Source organism: Rattus rattus, chromosome 10 (assembly GCF_011064425.1).
Source record: "Rattus rattus isolate New Zealand chromosome 10, Rrattus_CSIRO_v1, whole genome shotgun sequence".
NCBI lineage: Eukaryota > Metazoa > Chordata > Mammalia > Rodentia > Muridae > Rattus > Rattus rattus.
In genome coordinates this window covers 35,188,981-35,203,204 of record NC_046163.1, presented here as the reverse complement: position 1 = coordinate 35,203,204, position 14,224 = coordinate 35,188,981, and the positions used below count along the sequence as shown (strand labels likewise).

The window sequence follows — 14,224 nt, the reverse complement described above, 5'->3', positions numbered from 1 at the left end:
CCTGCTAGAGTCAAGAAGCATGATGTTCACAAGGGGCCTGGGAGGCTCGATTCCGGGCAAGCCCAGAAAATGCCAGTCCTAGAGGCAAGAAGAGGCATTGTTCCTTCACTTGGAGTTGGTGGAGGAGAAAATTGTTTGTGACGATGCTGCCCCTGAGCCATCTGCTCGTTGATAGATACTGAGCCGGGATGGCAGAGCAGGAAAACCATGCTTCCTGGTGCTGGCTCCCATGGGACATCCTGTCACGGATGCTTATCTTGGCCAGACCTTTTAGAGGAGATACTTCCTGTCTTTAAGACTCCTGTATTAGGGAAGAGAAATCAGGAGCGTTTGGACAAACATGGCTCTCTGTTGTTGTTAAGTCTAAAATTACACATCATTTCTTTGACTTCCATGAGGAGTAATGTCAGCTTATGATGTCACCTGCTGATGTTACCTTGTGATGTCTTGGAACAAGATTGTGGGAGGGTGGCTGCCTTGAGACCAGTCACACCCAGCCATTCCTGTCTTGGGCAGAAGCTAGTGTGTTTTGTTTTGTTGTTTTTCTTTGTGGTGCTAGGGACCAAACCCAGGACTTGTACAGCCAGGTAGGAGCTCTCCTGCTGAACTGCATCCCCAGTTCTCTGTAGCAAAATGGGTGGTGTTCCCAGTGGGCCTACCTGCCTCGGTCTCTGTAGACCATGCCTTGCCTGGAGCCAGAAAGCTCACTGGGTAATCCTCAGGCCCAGTTATTTTGCAGATAGGGGTTCTGTATCTGCCTGGTGGAAGAGAGGATTTGTATAGCATGAACCATGAATAGACAAGTCAAAGTGAGGCCTAGGGAGCCAAGACAAGATGGGACCAAGTTTAAATGTCTCACTAAGCCTTTCTGTGGGAGGAGCCACCTATTTCCTCTCCTGACAGTGCTCAGCTATGTGATTTTTGTCTTTGTCCTTAGCACTTCCATTTGCTCTCTTTCCAGGCTGGTAGAGTCCAGGCCTTTCTATACATCCTACCTGCGGGGGCTCCCTGGACTGACCAGGGAGGCTCCCCCAACCACAGCTGCACCAGTCACTCCTGATAAGATAGCACCCACAGTGTGGAAGTTTGCAGACCGGTAAGGCTACCTGGTTCTCCTCACACATCCCTTTCATGAACAACTGCCTTGCTCATGCCTGTTCTTTTCATGGGAAAGCCTACCTCTGTCCCTTCAAGGCTGGCCTTGGGGTTTCTTTGTTTGTTTGTTTTGTTGTCTTTGTCCTGCTGGGACCCCAACCCAGGGCTTGAACACACTAGGCAGAAGCTCAACCTAGTATGTCCGGATGAGTAGCTCACGGGTACATACCAGTCCTGTGGGGATCCCTAACTGCTGACCATGCTCAAAAGTCTTGATGTGGGCTCTCCTGTCTTTGTGCCAGGACCCCAGTGCCAAATGTGTTTTTACCAAACAGCATCCACGTTATCCTTTATAACGGAAGGAATGCTGGCTAGTGTCCACAGCAGCAAGACCGAATTCCAGGCCAGTCTCAGCTTCATAGTGAGAGAGCAAGAGAGAACGAGAGAAAGGGGAAGAGGGGAGGGAAATGACTAGTAGAGTCCTCGTGGAGGATCACTGGGGAGGTTCTACACTAACTTCTGCCCTGAGTAGTAGTTTCTTCAGTGACAGGCATATGTTAGGCACTTGGGTTCAGATCTGTCAAGTGGGGTATGAGAACTGAGGTCTGGCAACCATGAACATTAGCTCAGAAAGACTGTTGCCCATGCTGCCCCTATGCCCTCTGCCATCCCAGTTCCCAGCAGTAGTGAGTAGTCAAACCTTAGTGTTTCACTCTCGCAGAGGGCCAGCTTCTCTAGAGCTCTGTGTGTGTGTGTGTGTGTGTGTGTGTGTGTGTGTGTGTGTGTGTGTGTGCAAGCGCTGTTTTTTCTGCCCCTAAGGATTTTTGCTAAGAACAGAAAGAAGCCCAACGCCTTTGCATAAGGGTGATGTAGGCAGATGCTGAGCTAGCCTTAATGGTTGCCTTAGCTGACTCTACAAGACTGATGTGTTCCCTGCTAATAGACTTTATGGTTCTTCAAAGCATCTGTTCTAGGCCAGTTTCACAGTCCACAGTCAGGGAGCTCACTGCGTTTTTGGATGGTCCTTGTTATCGTGCATTGTGTGAAGGAACTGCTTGTTATGAGGCTTCTGGGCATCCTGATGCCACGAATAGAACTGAACTGTAGACCTCTTGCTGTTCCTAGCTGCACAGTAAGCAAAGCTGTGTGACCGGGCAGCTTAGATCTGGCCCTGTGAGTAGGAGAAAGGTCCAGAAAGGATCTCATACCCTTGCTCGGGGACTTGATTTGTAGAAGCACAGTGGAAAGAGTTTTAGTCAAGTGAAAAGGAAAGAAACTTGCGAGGTGACCCTGACTGCCTGGGAGGTGGCTCGGTAGGTGGAATACTTGTGGAAGGACGAGCCTTGAGTGAAGTCACTAGCACCATGGAGTGTGCCTGCAGCACTGGTGACGCCGCAGACAGGCAGATCTCCGGGGCTCCAGGGTCAGTCTGCTAGCGGCAACAGTGAGCTCCAAGCTGAGTGAACAGACCCTGTTTCAAAAGAGAAAGTGGAGAAGATGATCGAGGAAGACGTGTCAGTGCCAGCCTCTGGTCTCCACATGCAGCCACACAGGGGAGCACACCTGCACACACGTGCACACATGCACCACCACACAAACAAGCTGCACACAGAGGTACCACTGGTCATTTTTACCATTCCGATTATTCAAATCACTGTAACGGTGCCCTGCCACCTTCTTGCCTGATCTCATTCAGTCACGAAGCCACTTTTTTAAAATGTGTATTTTTATTATTTACATATATACGTGTTATGGCCACAAGAGGTCATCAGATCCCCTGGAGCTGGAGTTACAGGTTACAAACAACTTTGTGGGTGCTGGGAACTGAACGCAGTGAGGCAGACCGAGGCTTAGGGGCACCACAGTGGAGACTGCTTGAGAATGAAGAAGTGTGCGTACTCACTGATCATCTTGTCAGTTGGCCCTGTTGGCTCTGTACCTTCAGGAGGCAGAGTGGTTGGTTAATTTTACAGGTGAGGTAGCCCAGGGAATAAGCTCTCGTAAGACTAGCTGGTTATCACACTGAGGCCAGGAGCCAGGTCTCAGGAGGCCGACATTAATAAGTAGCTGACATTCGGTGCCGTTCCCAGCAGTACCTGCGCTGTCCCCGTGGAAGCACGGTGGGCATGGGAAGGGACAGCTGGCTGGAAGGTATCAGACCTGACAGGGTCTAGATGCAATGTATATGAGTCCTGAAAGAAATAGGAAACGGGTTTCCTCGCCTGTCTCTCCACCATCCAGGTGCCTAGCCTCAGTGGGTAACTAACCTCTTGGCCTTCCACTTCCACAGAGAGCCTAGCTTTTCCAGAGCCTTGTGTGTATGCACTGATGCTCTGTGTGTCTGCCCCTGGGGTCTTGGCTCAGAACAGACTCAGCCTGATTAGTGAGTTACAGAAGGAGCTGATCTGGACCTGGAGAGAAGGCCCTGCCCACCTGCACCAAGCTGGTTTCTACCTGTTTTTAGTCAGTCCTCTTTGCAGCCCACCTATAAGCAGTATGTTCTGCCTGTTACACAGATGAAGGGTTGAGGCCTAGAGAAATTACTCACCCAAGGCCCTCAGCAAACCACTGCCAGAGCCATGTGCTGTGCATCACTATGACGAGTGATGCCCCTTGCTCTGTTCCCTTCCTACTTGCTCTGAGGTTAACGCTTCTTTTCTTTCCACTTCCTCTTGACCCTCAGCTCCAAGATCTACATGGCTGACCTGGAGTCTGCACTACACTACATCTTGCGTGTAGAAGTGGGAAAGTTCTCAGTTCTGGAGGGACAGCGCCTGGTGGCCCTGAAAAAGTTTGTGGCAGTATTGGCCAAGGTAAGCAGGGCCCCAGCTTTCTTTGTCTCTGTACTTCCAGATGTGATTGGTGTGCGTATCTGGGGGACAGATACCACATCAGTCCCTTCCGTGAGGAATTCAGATCTGACTGGACACCTGGGCCCATAGCTGCCCAGGCCCCCCTAGGCTTCTACCCTCCCCTTACAGCCATATTTTATACCAGCCCACATGACCAGAGACCACCCGTCCTGTAGAGTGGAGGGGAGAGAGACACTAGGCCAGATATCCCAATACTTGGGCGTATGTTCAGTCATTTGGTGACTTACTCTGCCTACTTACCTGAGTTCTCCACCTCACTTCAGCACCAGACTGTGGCTTCTTACTCCCTGCCGTGATGACTAGGAAATAGGACTGTGCATCACCAGAGGGAGGAGGGGCGCTTTCCGCTCTGCTGTCTTTCTTCTCAGTCTAACCGTGCACTGCGCTCCATGGTAACGTCTGAGTGAAGCAGCTTTGGTTGGACAAGCACGTAGTCTGTTTGCCTGCTCTACAGAGTTGTATCACTACCATTTAAGGCCCAGGGCCTCAAGCAGCTTGCCTTGAGATAGCCAGGAGGACCAGACTTGACACTGTCACATTGAGCTGTCTCCCAGGCCTCCCACTCTGGCTTCCCATCCACTGCCAGCCCTGCCCTGCTTTGCTGCTGAGTCAGGGCTGCCTGTCCCCTGGGCCTGCCTGCTGACTCAGCCTCCCTAGTCCTGCTGACCCGAACTGTCCTTCCCAGCGGGTCTGGGGGAACCTCCCGATCTCTCCCTGTCTCTCCCATTTTGCCACCATTCTGACTCTCTCGGCTTGGTGGCCTGTGTATCTTTATACAAAGAAGCCCCTGTAAGGAATGTTGCAGACAAGGCAGAGCTATGTCCTAGCTTCAAAGGCCTGCAGCCTGTACTCCACAATACTGAGGAGGCCTGGTGCAGACACCCTGTTGGACATTCAGAAGGATCAAATCCAGAGCAGTCCTTTGTACTCTTTTCCTACCACCTCAGTGAGGGAAAGTTCTCATGTGCTCCCCAACCCTGCAGACCTCAGTGAGAATACCCCAAGCCCAGTCTCTTTCAGAGGAGCCCTGAGAAGCGGTAGTTTCTCTGTGCGGCTGGAATCTGTTTTCAGCTATAAGCAAGCTGGTATTTAGTTTGTTCCCCAGCCGGGCTGTGTGCAACTGACAGGAGGAGACACAGTATCCAGGTTGATAGAGGCCTGGACAGCACAGGGCAGTGACACACTCAGCTGGAGAGGCCTGGGCAGCACAGGGCAGTGACACACTCAGCTGGAGAGGCCTGGGCAGCACAGGGCAGTGACACACTCAGCTGGAGAGGCCTGGGCAGCACAGGGCAGTGACACACTCAGCTGGAGAGGCCTGGGCAGCACAGGGCAGTGACACACTCAGCTGGAGAGGCCTGGGCAGCACAGGGCAGTGACACACTCAGCTGGAGAGGCCTGGGCAGCACAGGGCAGTGACACACTCAGCTGGAGAGGCCTGGGCAGCACAGGGCAGTGACACACTCAGCTGGAGAGGCCTGGGCAGCACAGGGCAGTGACACACTCAGCTGGAGAGGCCTGGGCAGCACAGGGCAGTGACACACTCAGCCCGATCGTCAGGGGCTGAGTGTGCTACCAAGGGGCTCTTTAGCCAGGAGCCAGGTCTCTCTGAGAAGACCGTGGTACTGAAGCAGAGGACTGAGGGAAGCCAGATAGTATGCCCCACAGCAGGGGCACGGACCTGGGACACGGACCTGGGACACAGGTGTAGAGACCCTGTCTGACCTTTGTCTGCATGACTGACTGACGTGTTCTATCTACTTTGCCGGGGAGCTTCTTTCTCTCTTGGTGAATAGTAGTCAAAGCTGCTTCCTTTCCTTAAGCTCTGGCAGGCTGACAGACCCCCCGGTACGACTGTGTATTTGCTTATTTTCCGTTCTTAAACTCTGTGAATGGTACTCACCATCTTAGAGACAAGGAAGTGAGAGCCCAGAGGGGTGACTCACCTTGTGGAAGGTGAACTTCCCACCCACACCTCATCTAACCTCCTCCCTCCCTCTCCTATGAGAAGAAAGCCTGAGTGAGGGGGCCCTTCTCTCAGCCTTGTCACTTGCGAGCCGCTATCCGGGCTGGCCACTGGGTGGCGTTTGCTCACTGAGGTTTTCCTGCTCCTTGCTGTCCGGAGCCCTTTAATTCATCCCTCCTTCTGATACATGGCCTTGAAGGCAGAAGAAGGTGCCAAGTCAGGGTGGCAGGCGGAGGTCAGTGAGAAATGCTGACTTTCAGCTGTAAATCTGTGTGTGGGCCCAGAGCCCCGGGAGCTGACCAGGAGGAAGCGTTCTGAAGCACAAGTCCTTCCGGCCATTTTTCACTCTGGGGGATGGCTAGCCCCTGCCATTTGGTAAGGACAGTTAATGCCCTCTCGGAGGGCTGGCTCTGGTAGCAGGTTTGGCTGGTCCTGCTCTCATATCGGGATTCTCCCAGTGGTTTTCTTTTTCCTGCCCTCGGCACATTTCTCCGACATTGTCTTCTTCACCTACATCTCTCCTCCTGAGGTTTTATCTGCTCTACTTCACTGCTGTGTCCCCTTCACCCCACCCCACCCCCACAAGCATTTGTCCATGCACACATATGCACACATGCACACACCCCCTCCTCCCTTGAGTCCTTGTGGTTTTAAAGTGCTGATACTAATCAGATTTGAGTTGACTTATTGTCAAAGTAGCTTTTCATGTTCCTCTGAGGCTCTTGGGAGTTACCATCAAGATTTGGATCTTGGCCCTAAGCCCTAGGCTAGCCTGTCCATACTGGCAGCCCATGAGCTAAAAAATGAAAGGTCTTTTGCCAGCCTAGCCTATTACCAATGAAAGTTTCTCCTTGGTTTGCTTCTTGTCTTTTCAAAAGAAAGAGCAGAGCCAAGAAACACAGATATCTAAAAACAGTTTACTTAGCAAAAGCAAAAAAGAAAGTGCACTCCAAGCTGGAGCGGGTGTTCCAGAGGGAGGCGAGTAGAGGCCCACTGGGCCCTGCGTAGGGATTTAAAGACTTTTTTGGTCCCTCCCTCTGGTGATGCCACTGTACAGCCCCTTCCCTGGAGCGGAATCTTCCTTCCCTCTCATCACTGAGAATGGCTCGAGATGTCCTCGAATTTTTTCCTCCCTTGCTCATCAGGGTGTTTGTCATGGGGAAGGGGCCCTGGTCTCTGCCTCAGTTTCTGAAGAACCCAAGTGCTGCTCCAAGGGGGTTGGGTGATAGCAGGGACTCTGGGCATCAGAGCAGCCGCTAAGATACAGCTGCAGTTTTCTTCACTTACCTGATGCTAACCTCTTGCCCACTCAGTGTAAACCCAGCTGGGCAGTCAGCTGCTGCGTCAGAAGCCGCCTTGTGCCCAGCATTCACCACAGTCCTGGGGAGTGGTTTGGGGCTTGGACTTTCCTCTGAGTGGCTGCAGTGCTTAGGCCAGCCTTGGAGCCTGAGCCTTGATGGGAGAGACCCATAGGGCCCATAGAGTTTCTTCTCCTCTGTCCAGAATAGTGTATGAATTCACATGTGTGCCTGTCAGGTTTTTGTTACCCTGCAAAACTCTGTAGAATTGTTTCCTACTCTCCAATTGCCACTTGCTCTCCTACCCACAGTACTTCCCTGGCCAGCCTCTGGTCCAGAACTTCTTGCATTCCATAAACGATTGGCTTCAGAAGCAGCAGAAAAAGAAGATTCCCTATAGTCACTTCAAAGCCGCTCTGGACAGCAGGAAGGAGGTGAGTCTAGCAGGCAAGTGAAGACCTTGTTGATGTCCTTGACGTTTCTGGGGCTGGAAGGACTTAACATCGCAGTCTCCGCTGATGTTCAGAGGTTTGCATTAGTGACTCCACTTAGCACTAATCAGCTGCCCTTCACTGGGTCCTGCGGAGTGTCTCACTGGATCCTCATACGTCAGAATTATCACTTAGCAGATGGAGAAACCAAGTTTAGGAGAGTGAGTAACTGTTCCAGTCTAAGACCCTGTGAGTACCGTGGGTGATTGGAACTAAAACCTCTGAGTATGCGGCAGTGGAGACTTATTTTTGAGATAGGGCCTTACTCTGTAGGGCCTTACTGACCTTGAAACTCAGCAATCCTCCTGCATCAGCCCTCCTAATGTGAAGATTCTAGGCATGAGCCACCACATTTATCTAAGACACCAGAGTGTTTAACTCTTGACTGCCTCCAAACAGCAGCTGCTTCCTCAGCGAGGCCCTCAGCAGGGCACCTATTCTGTCTGCTGTCTGCAAAAGCAAGCCACACCCAGGAGACTGCAGACAGACCCACCTGGGTTTATAAGGTATCAAGGCTTCCAGGGACCTCAGACAGAACTTGGTCTATGCCATAGGTTCTCAGATCTGCTAGTCTCTGGTGGGTGAGTATGGCAGAGGTGATAGGCCAAGAGGAAGACCTTCTTTGCCAGGGTGCTTTGTGCTCCAGGAAGCTTCTCTTGTCGTCCCCCTTTCCACCCGTTGTCTTCTCCGCTTGTGCATTCACACTCACGCTCACGTGTGTCCCTTTAGAACGCTGTCCTTGCTGAGAAGGTGAACTGGATTGGTTGCCAGGGCAGTGAGCCACATTTCCGGGGATTCCCCTGCTCCCTGTGGGTCCTCTTCCACTTCCTGACTGTGCAGGCACACCGATACAGTGAGGCCCACCCACAAGAACCAGGTGAGTCCAGGGCCTGCTCACCACACTGCCTCAGTCTGTCTGTCCATCTGTTCTGACCTCCATGGGAGCCACTGGAATGATCCTGCATTAGTGGGAAGCTAAAAAGGATAGAGAAAAGGGAGTCTTTTCAGGACTACAGTTCTGGAGCTGTTGAGAAGAGGGGGGCAGAGACGGCAGAGCCGTATGTGGGGGCAGTTATCCCTGAGTGGGTATTTGTGGGGGCAATTATAGCTGAGTGGGTGTATGTGGGGGCAGTTATAGCTGAGTGGGTGTATGTGGGGGCAATTATAGCTGAGTGGGTGTATGTGGGGGCAATTATAATTATAGCTGAGTGGGTATTTGTGGGGGCAGTTATCCCTGAGTGGGTGTATGTGGGGGCAGTTATCCCTGAGTGGGTGTATGTGGGGGCAGTTATCCCTGAGTGGGTGTATGTGGGGGCAGTTATCCCTGAGTGGGTGTATGTGGGGGCAGTTATCCCTGAGTGGGTGTATGTGGGGGCAGTTATGCCTGAGTGGGTGTATGTGGGGACAGTTATACCTGAGTGGGTGTTTTGTGGGGCAGTTATAGCTGAGTGGGTGTGTGTGGGGCAGTTATACCTGAATGGGTGTATGTGGGGCAGTTATCCCTGAGTGGGTGTATGTGGGGGCAGTTATACCTGAGTGGGTATTTGTGGGGACAGTTATACCTGAGTGGGTGTATGTGGGGCAGTTATCCCTGAATGGGTGTGTGGGGGGCAGTTATCCCTGAGTGGGTATGTGGGGGCAGTTATCCCTGAGTGGGTGTATGTGGGGGCAGTTATCCCTGAGTGGGTGTATGTGGGGGCAGTTATACCTGAGTGGGTATTTGTGGGGGCAGTTATACCTGAGTGGGTGTATGTGGGGACAGTTATACCTGAGTGGGTATTTGTGGGGCAATTATACCTGAGTGGGTGTATGTGGGGGCAGTTATCCCTGAGGGGTGTATGGGGGCAGTTATCCCTGGTGGGTGTATGGGGGCAGTTATCCCTGAGTGGGTGTATGTGGGGCAGTTATCCCTGAGTGGGTGTATGTGGGGCAGTTATCCCTGAGTGGGTGTGTGGGGGGGGCAGTTATCCCTGAGTGGGTGTGTGGGGGCAGTTATCCCTGAGTGGGTGTGTGTGGGGCAGTTATCCCTGGTGGGTGTGTGTGGGGGCAGGGGTCCTGAGTGGGTGCAGAAGAAATGGGGCTTTGGAGGTAAGGGGCACAGTGGAACAGACATTGATGTTGCAAAGCAGAGAGAGATAGAGAGACCGACATACACATGAGAGATGTCTGCAAGGTCCTGGGGGATGGAGGTAGTTATAAACGGTTGGAGTTCTGCAGAGGAGGGACCATTGCAACAGGAAGCAAGCCCTGAGGTATCTGGGGTATGGAGGAGAAAAAAGTCATAGAAAGTGTGGGCAGGTGACCTTCCAGAGAGTCTGGTTTCAGTTCAAGAAAATGTGCGGGAGTCAACAGAGACCCTTGCTGGCACCAGCCTATATGGGAGAGTCAGTGAGAATAAGAGGGACACAGAACAGACTAGGAGGTATTCAGAGCAGAGGAGGATGGACTTCTAAGAGTGTCCCGAGAGGCAAGGCCTGCTAAAGAGCAAGTCGAATGGAAAACCTGAAGCAGGCAGGTGAAGGAGGGCCATGGGTTCCAGTGAGTGTTCTGCCCCTGTCAGCTGTCTAGCCCTGCCACATAGAGCCCGGATGTCCCACTGAAAAGGAGAGGGGGGCTGCGGTTTAGTGGTTTTGGAGGAAATAGGACCATCTCTGTGGTGACCCCCCCAACCCCTTGCAAGGGGGGAAGTAGGCAAGGGAGCATTAGGCCTGGGTCAGAATGTGAGGCCTTTGCAGGGTGACCACAGCAGAGTGGAGGAGGGTAGGGCAGCCCGTGGGGAACCATGGCAGAGACAGCAGGGGCTGGCAGTGTGAAGGGCCTTTCTGTGGTGTCTCCTTTCCCTGCAGCTGACGGCCAGGAGGTCCTGCAAGCCATGCGGAGCTATGTGCAGTCCTTCTTCGGCTGCCGAGACTGTGCCAACCATTTTGAGCAGATGGCTGCAGCATCCATGCACCAAGTGAAAAGTCCCAGTAATGCCGTTCTCTGGCTCTGGACGAGTCACAACAGGGTCAACGCTCGCCTCTCGGGTAAGGAGGGGTCACTTCCAAGGCTGGAGGTGACTTTGGGGGGCATTCTGGTTGTCTTTTTCAGTGGCGCTCTGCGTCTTACACATACCTGCCAGGCCTGGTAACCAGTCCAGTACCATTAGCCCTGGGTGCAGAGGAAACAGGGGGACACTGAATGACCCTGGTGCTCAGTACCAGTGCGCCTTCCCCTGCTAGTCCCAGGACCCCTCCCTCTCTCCTGTCCTCTGCTCTGTGTCCCTCTGTGAGCCTCTTATGGAGTAACTGGGAAGAGAGAGCATGGGTTTTCCATTCCCAGAGAAAGTTCCTATCAGAGAGTGGGCTGTGCGGGGCTGGGGAGCTTCCCCAATGTGATTAGTCACCCTCATTTACATTGTATATATTCCCTTGCAAGTGGGAGCATGGTGGGTCCTACACGCAGAGCCTGGGGGGAGGGAGCCTTCTCTAGGCTGGATACTACATATCCGGGGGGCAGGGTGTACCTCCCAGACAGTCTTTCTAGGGTAGGAGCTGGATGGAGCGGGTGGTACTGTGAGCTAGCACTTGGTTCCCTGTTCTGGAGCCTCCTAGTGGCTTTTAAGAAGACATATGCCTACCTTCCGCCAGCCTCTTCTCTATCTTTACCTCACCTCTGCCACCCAGTGCTGCCGTGGCCGGGTCACACTGTAGGCCAGAACTGTGCCGACCTGTCCAGGGAGTGTTTGGGTTTGTGGTGATGCTTGGACTTGAACCTGGGGCCTAGCTCAAGCGAGGCAAACACCCTACTACCAAGTTATCTCCCCTAATTCTCCTCTGCCTTCTTGTTTTGAGCCAGAGGTGTCCAGACTGGCCCTGAACATGCAATCCTTCTGAATTTCTTGGATTCCCCTCGGGTAGCAGGGATTATAGACCCGTACCACCGAGCCTGGCTACTTCTGATTTGTTTCGTTTCCGTTTGGCTTTTGTTTTCTTCATCTCTATCTCTGTCTCCCATCCTTTCAAAGGCTTGGTGAGCCTTTTTGCAGATGAAAAAGCTGGTGTTGTGAACAAAAGAGATGTGAGCTCCAGGCAGACTGGATGTCACAGCCTCCCCCCCCCACCCCCATGTGCCCTTCCCTCCCCAGGTGCTCTGAGTGAGGACCCCCAATTCCCCAAGGTGCAGTGGCCACCCCGTGAGCTGTGTTCTGCCTGTCACAATGAAGTCAACGGACAGGTGCCTTTGTGGGACCTCGGTGCCACCCTCAACTTTCTCAAGGCTCACTTCTCCCCAGCAAACATCGTCATAGACCCTCCTGCACCTGGACCAGCAGCCCGGAGGGGCGCCCAGGATCCAGAAGCTTCCCCCAACCTGGTAATGGATACATTAAAACTGGAGACCGGGAATTCAGTGCTGGGCCATGAGCAGGCTGCTTCTGCAGCATCCCCGGGAGCCACTGCCCTAGATGTACCAGCTGGGAAGCCTGAAGCAAGTGGTCCCCAGGAGCTAAACGCAGGCCTCAGAATGGGTGGAGCGTCACCAGGGCAGGGCCCTCCTGAGCACACGGAAGAGCTTCTGAGGGATGTGCAGGAGAATGCCCAGGGGCAGCAACACTTGAGCAAGAGAGACACTGAAGCCTTATTGCTGCCTGAGGTGAACCAACTCCAAGGCCCTTTAGCGCCCAGGCGAGGCGGCCGCAGCCCCAAGCAGCTAGCCAGTATACTCGAAGGAGAGCCAGAGGCCCTAGCTGTACAGGGCCGACGCCAGTGGCTCCAGGTTCTGGGAGGAGGAGTTTCCTTCCTGGACATTAGCCTCTGTGTGGGGCTCTACTCTGTGTCCTTCATGGGCTTGCTGGCCATGTATACCTACTTCCGGGCCAGGATGAGAACCCCCAAGGGCCATGTTAGTTACCCCACAGCCTGAAATGCCCAGCAGAGGACCGAGAAGGAGCTGCTGTCTATGGGGTGTTTTGTTTTTTGCCCACTGGCCCCCTTGCTGCCTTTCTACCCCTGTCCTATTGTCTGGCTTAGGAGAGTGGGAAGTCCGAGAAAGTGAGTTGTTGCAGTGAACCCTGGCGTCTACTGTGAGGATTCCATAGACAAAACAGAAACAGGGTGCCGGTCTGGCCTGGCCAGCATGGGGTAGGAGCAGCCTAATGCAGGGCTCACAGGGCTTGCAGGGCTCCGGGCTTCTGGGAGGCTCAGCACCAAATTCTGTTTTTCAGCTTTTGTGAAGCCCTGCCCCATTCCTGCTGAAGTCTCAGTGTCTCCTGCTTGGCCTTGGCCTTGAACTGAGGCAAACAAGTCCAGAGTTTCCAAGGTTTCTCATCCAGAGGAGAGTGTCAGGCGGGGTGGGCAGGGGTGGACCTCCTCACGCCTTCTGAGGTTGTCCACTTCCCTCCCTCTCAACATGAGGAAAACGCACCCCTTCCGGCCTTCAGCACCTCAGCTGTGGTGGGGTTAGCTACAGGAATGGGTCTGGGAGCCTCAGGAAATGCCTCTGGTCACCCGGGCTCACAGTGGGGCTTCTGCTGCAAGAGTGTAGCTCGAGGTGGTGTGGTTTGGCAGGCTGGGAGGGGGACAGTTGCTGGACTGTGGGTGCAGCGCTTGCTTGCTGGTAGGGGAAAGGGGGTGGGTGACACTGGGGTCTGGAGTGCCTTAGTCCTGAGCTACCTGTGAGAGGGCAGACTCCTCTCTGGGCTGGATGCTTGTCTCTTACTTTGGTCTCTAAAATCAATGCTAACTGGGGGGTGTGGAAGGTGCTAGGTTGAGAGCAGTAAGCAGAATGTCCCTCTCTCCTGGCTGCTTCCACGGCTGGCAGGAGGGGTGGAGAGACCGGCTCACGTGCTTCATTCCCACCAGTTCCTACTGCTTGGGAGGGATGTGGAATAAAATTATTTTTGTTAAGTCGCGCAGAGTGTGTTTGACTTGATCCTTGGAGAGGCATTGTCTGTGTCTACACCAAACTCACAGCAGCCAGAGCACTCCTGGGAGCAGGAGCAGAGTCGCTCACCCCCCTCCCCATAGAGCACTCTTGCCCCAGCCCATGAGTCTCCACACACATGGGGACAGGCCTTGATGATGGCCTGGCCACCTCCTGCTCTCCACCTTTGCTGGACCTGCCGGGGTGTCAGAGGGACCTGCTGCAACTGCCACCTTCAGCTCTTCCCAGGACCAGCGGGCTTGTTTGTCCAGCCAGCCTGGGCTGACTGCTTGGCCAGGAGGAGTCAGCCCGGATTAGAGTTTGCCCCTAATCCAGCCTGCTGGGCTTTACAGGGATCAGAGCAGCTGATAATGAACCTCATTAGGGGGAGCAGAAGCCCCCGATCAGATTGGGGCTTTTCTCTGACATCTTCACTCAGCTTAGATGGCCTGGCACTGGGTGCAGCAGGTGGAAAGCCAAGGACACCCCCTGCGTGGGGCAGCTGGGGTGGGGGAGGATGCAGCCGGCTGGGCATCTGACCTCTTTAGCAGCCCAGCTCCTCCAAGACCTTCCCTGATGGACCCTGCTTGAGGGTCCGAG

The 14,224-nt window shown here is 53.7% G+C and overlaps 1 protein-coding gene across 2 annotated transcripts in view; it reads left to right on the top strand.

Moving 5' to 3' along the window:
* The window catches only part of Qsox1 (quiescin sulfhydryl oxidase 1), a 37,777-nt gene extending 24,161 nt beyond the window's left edge, over nucleotides 1-13,616 (top strand). Inside the window, exons 7-13 of one of the 2 annotated variants that reach the window (XM_032915042.1) lie at nucleotides 962-1,096; nucleotides 3,779-3,908; nucleotides 7,544-7,666; nucleotides 8,453-8,600; nucleotides 10,570-10,749; nucleotides 11,850-12,076; nucleotides 12,927-13,616. In XM_032915042.1, coding sequence (XP_032770933.1) covers nucleotides 962-1,096; nucleotides 3,779-3,908; nucleotides 7,544-7,666; nucleotides 8,453-8,600; nucleotides 10,570-10,749; nucleotides 11,850-12,076; nucleotides 12,927-12,935 — 952 coding nt within the window. In that variant the 3' untranslated portion in view covers nucleotides 12,936-13,616. Of the gene's footprint in view, nucleotides 1-961; nucleotides 1,097-3,778; nucleotides 3,909-7,543; nucleotides 7,667-8,452; nucleotides 8,601-10,569; nucleotides 10,750-11,849 lie in introns of both variants that reach the window. The other variant, XM_032915041.1, reaches the window with a different exon arrangement.
* The last annotated feature ends 608 nt before the right edge of the window (nucleotides 13,617-14,224 follow it).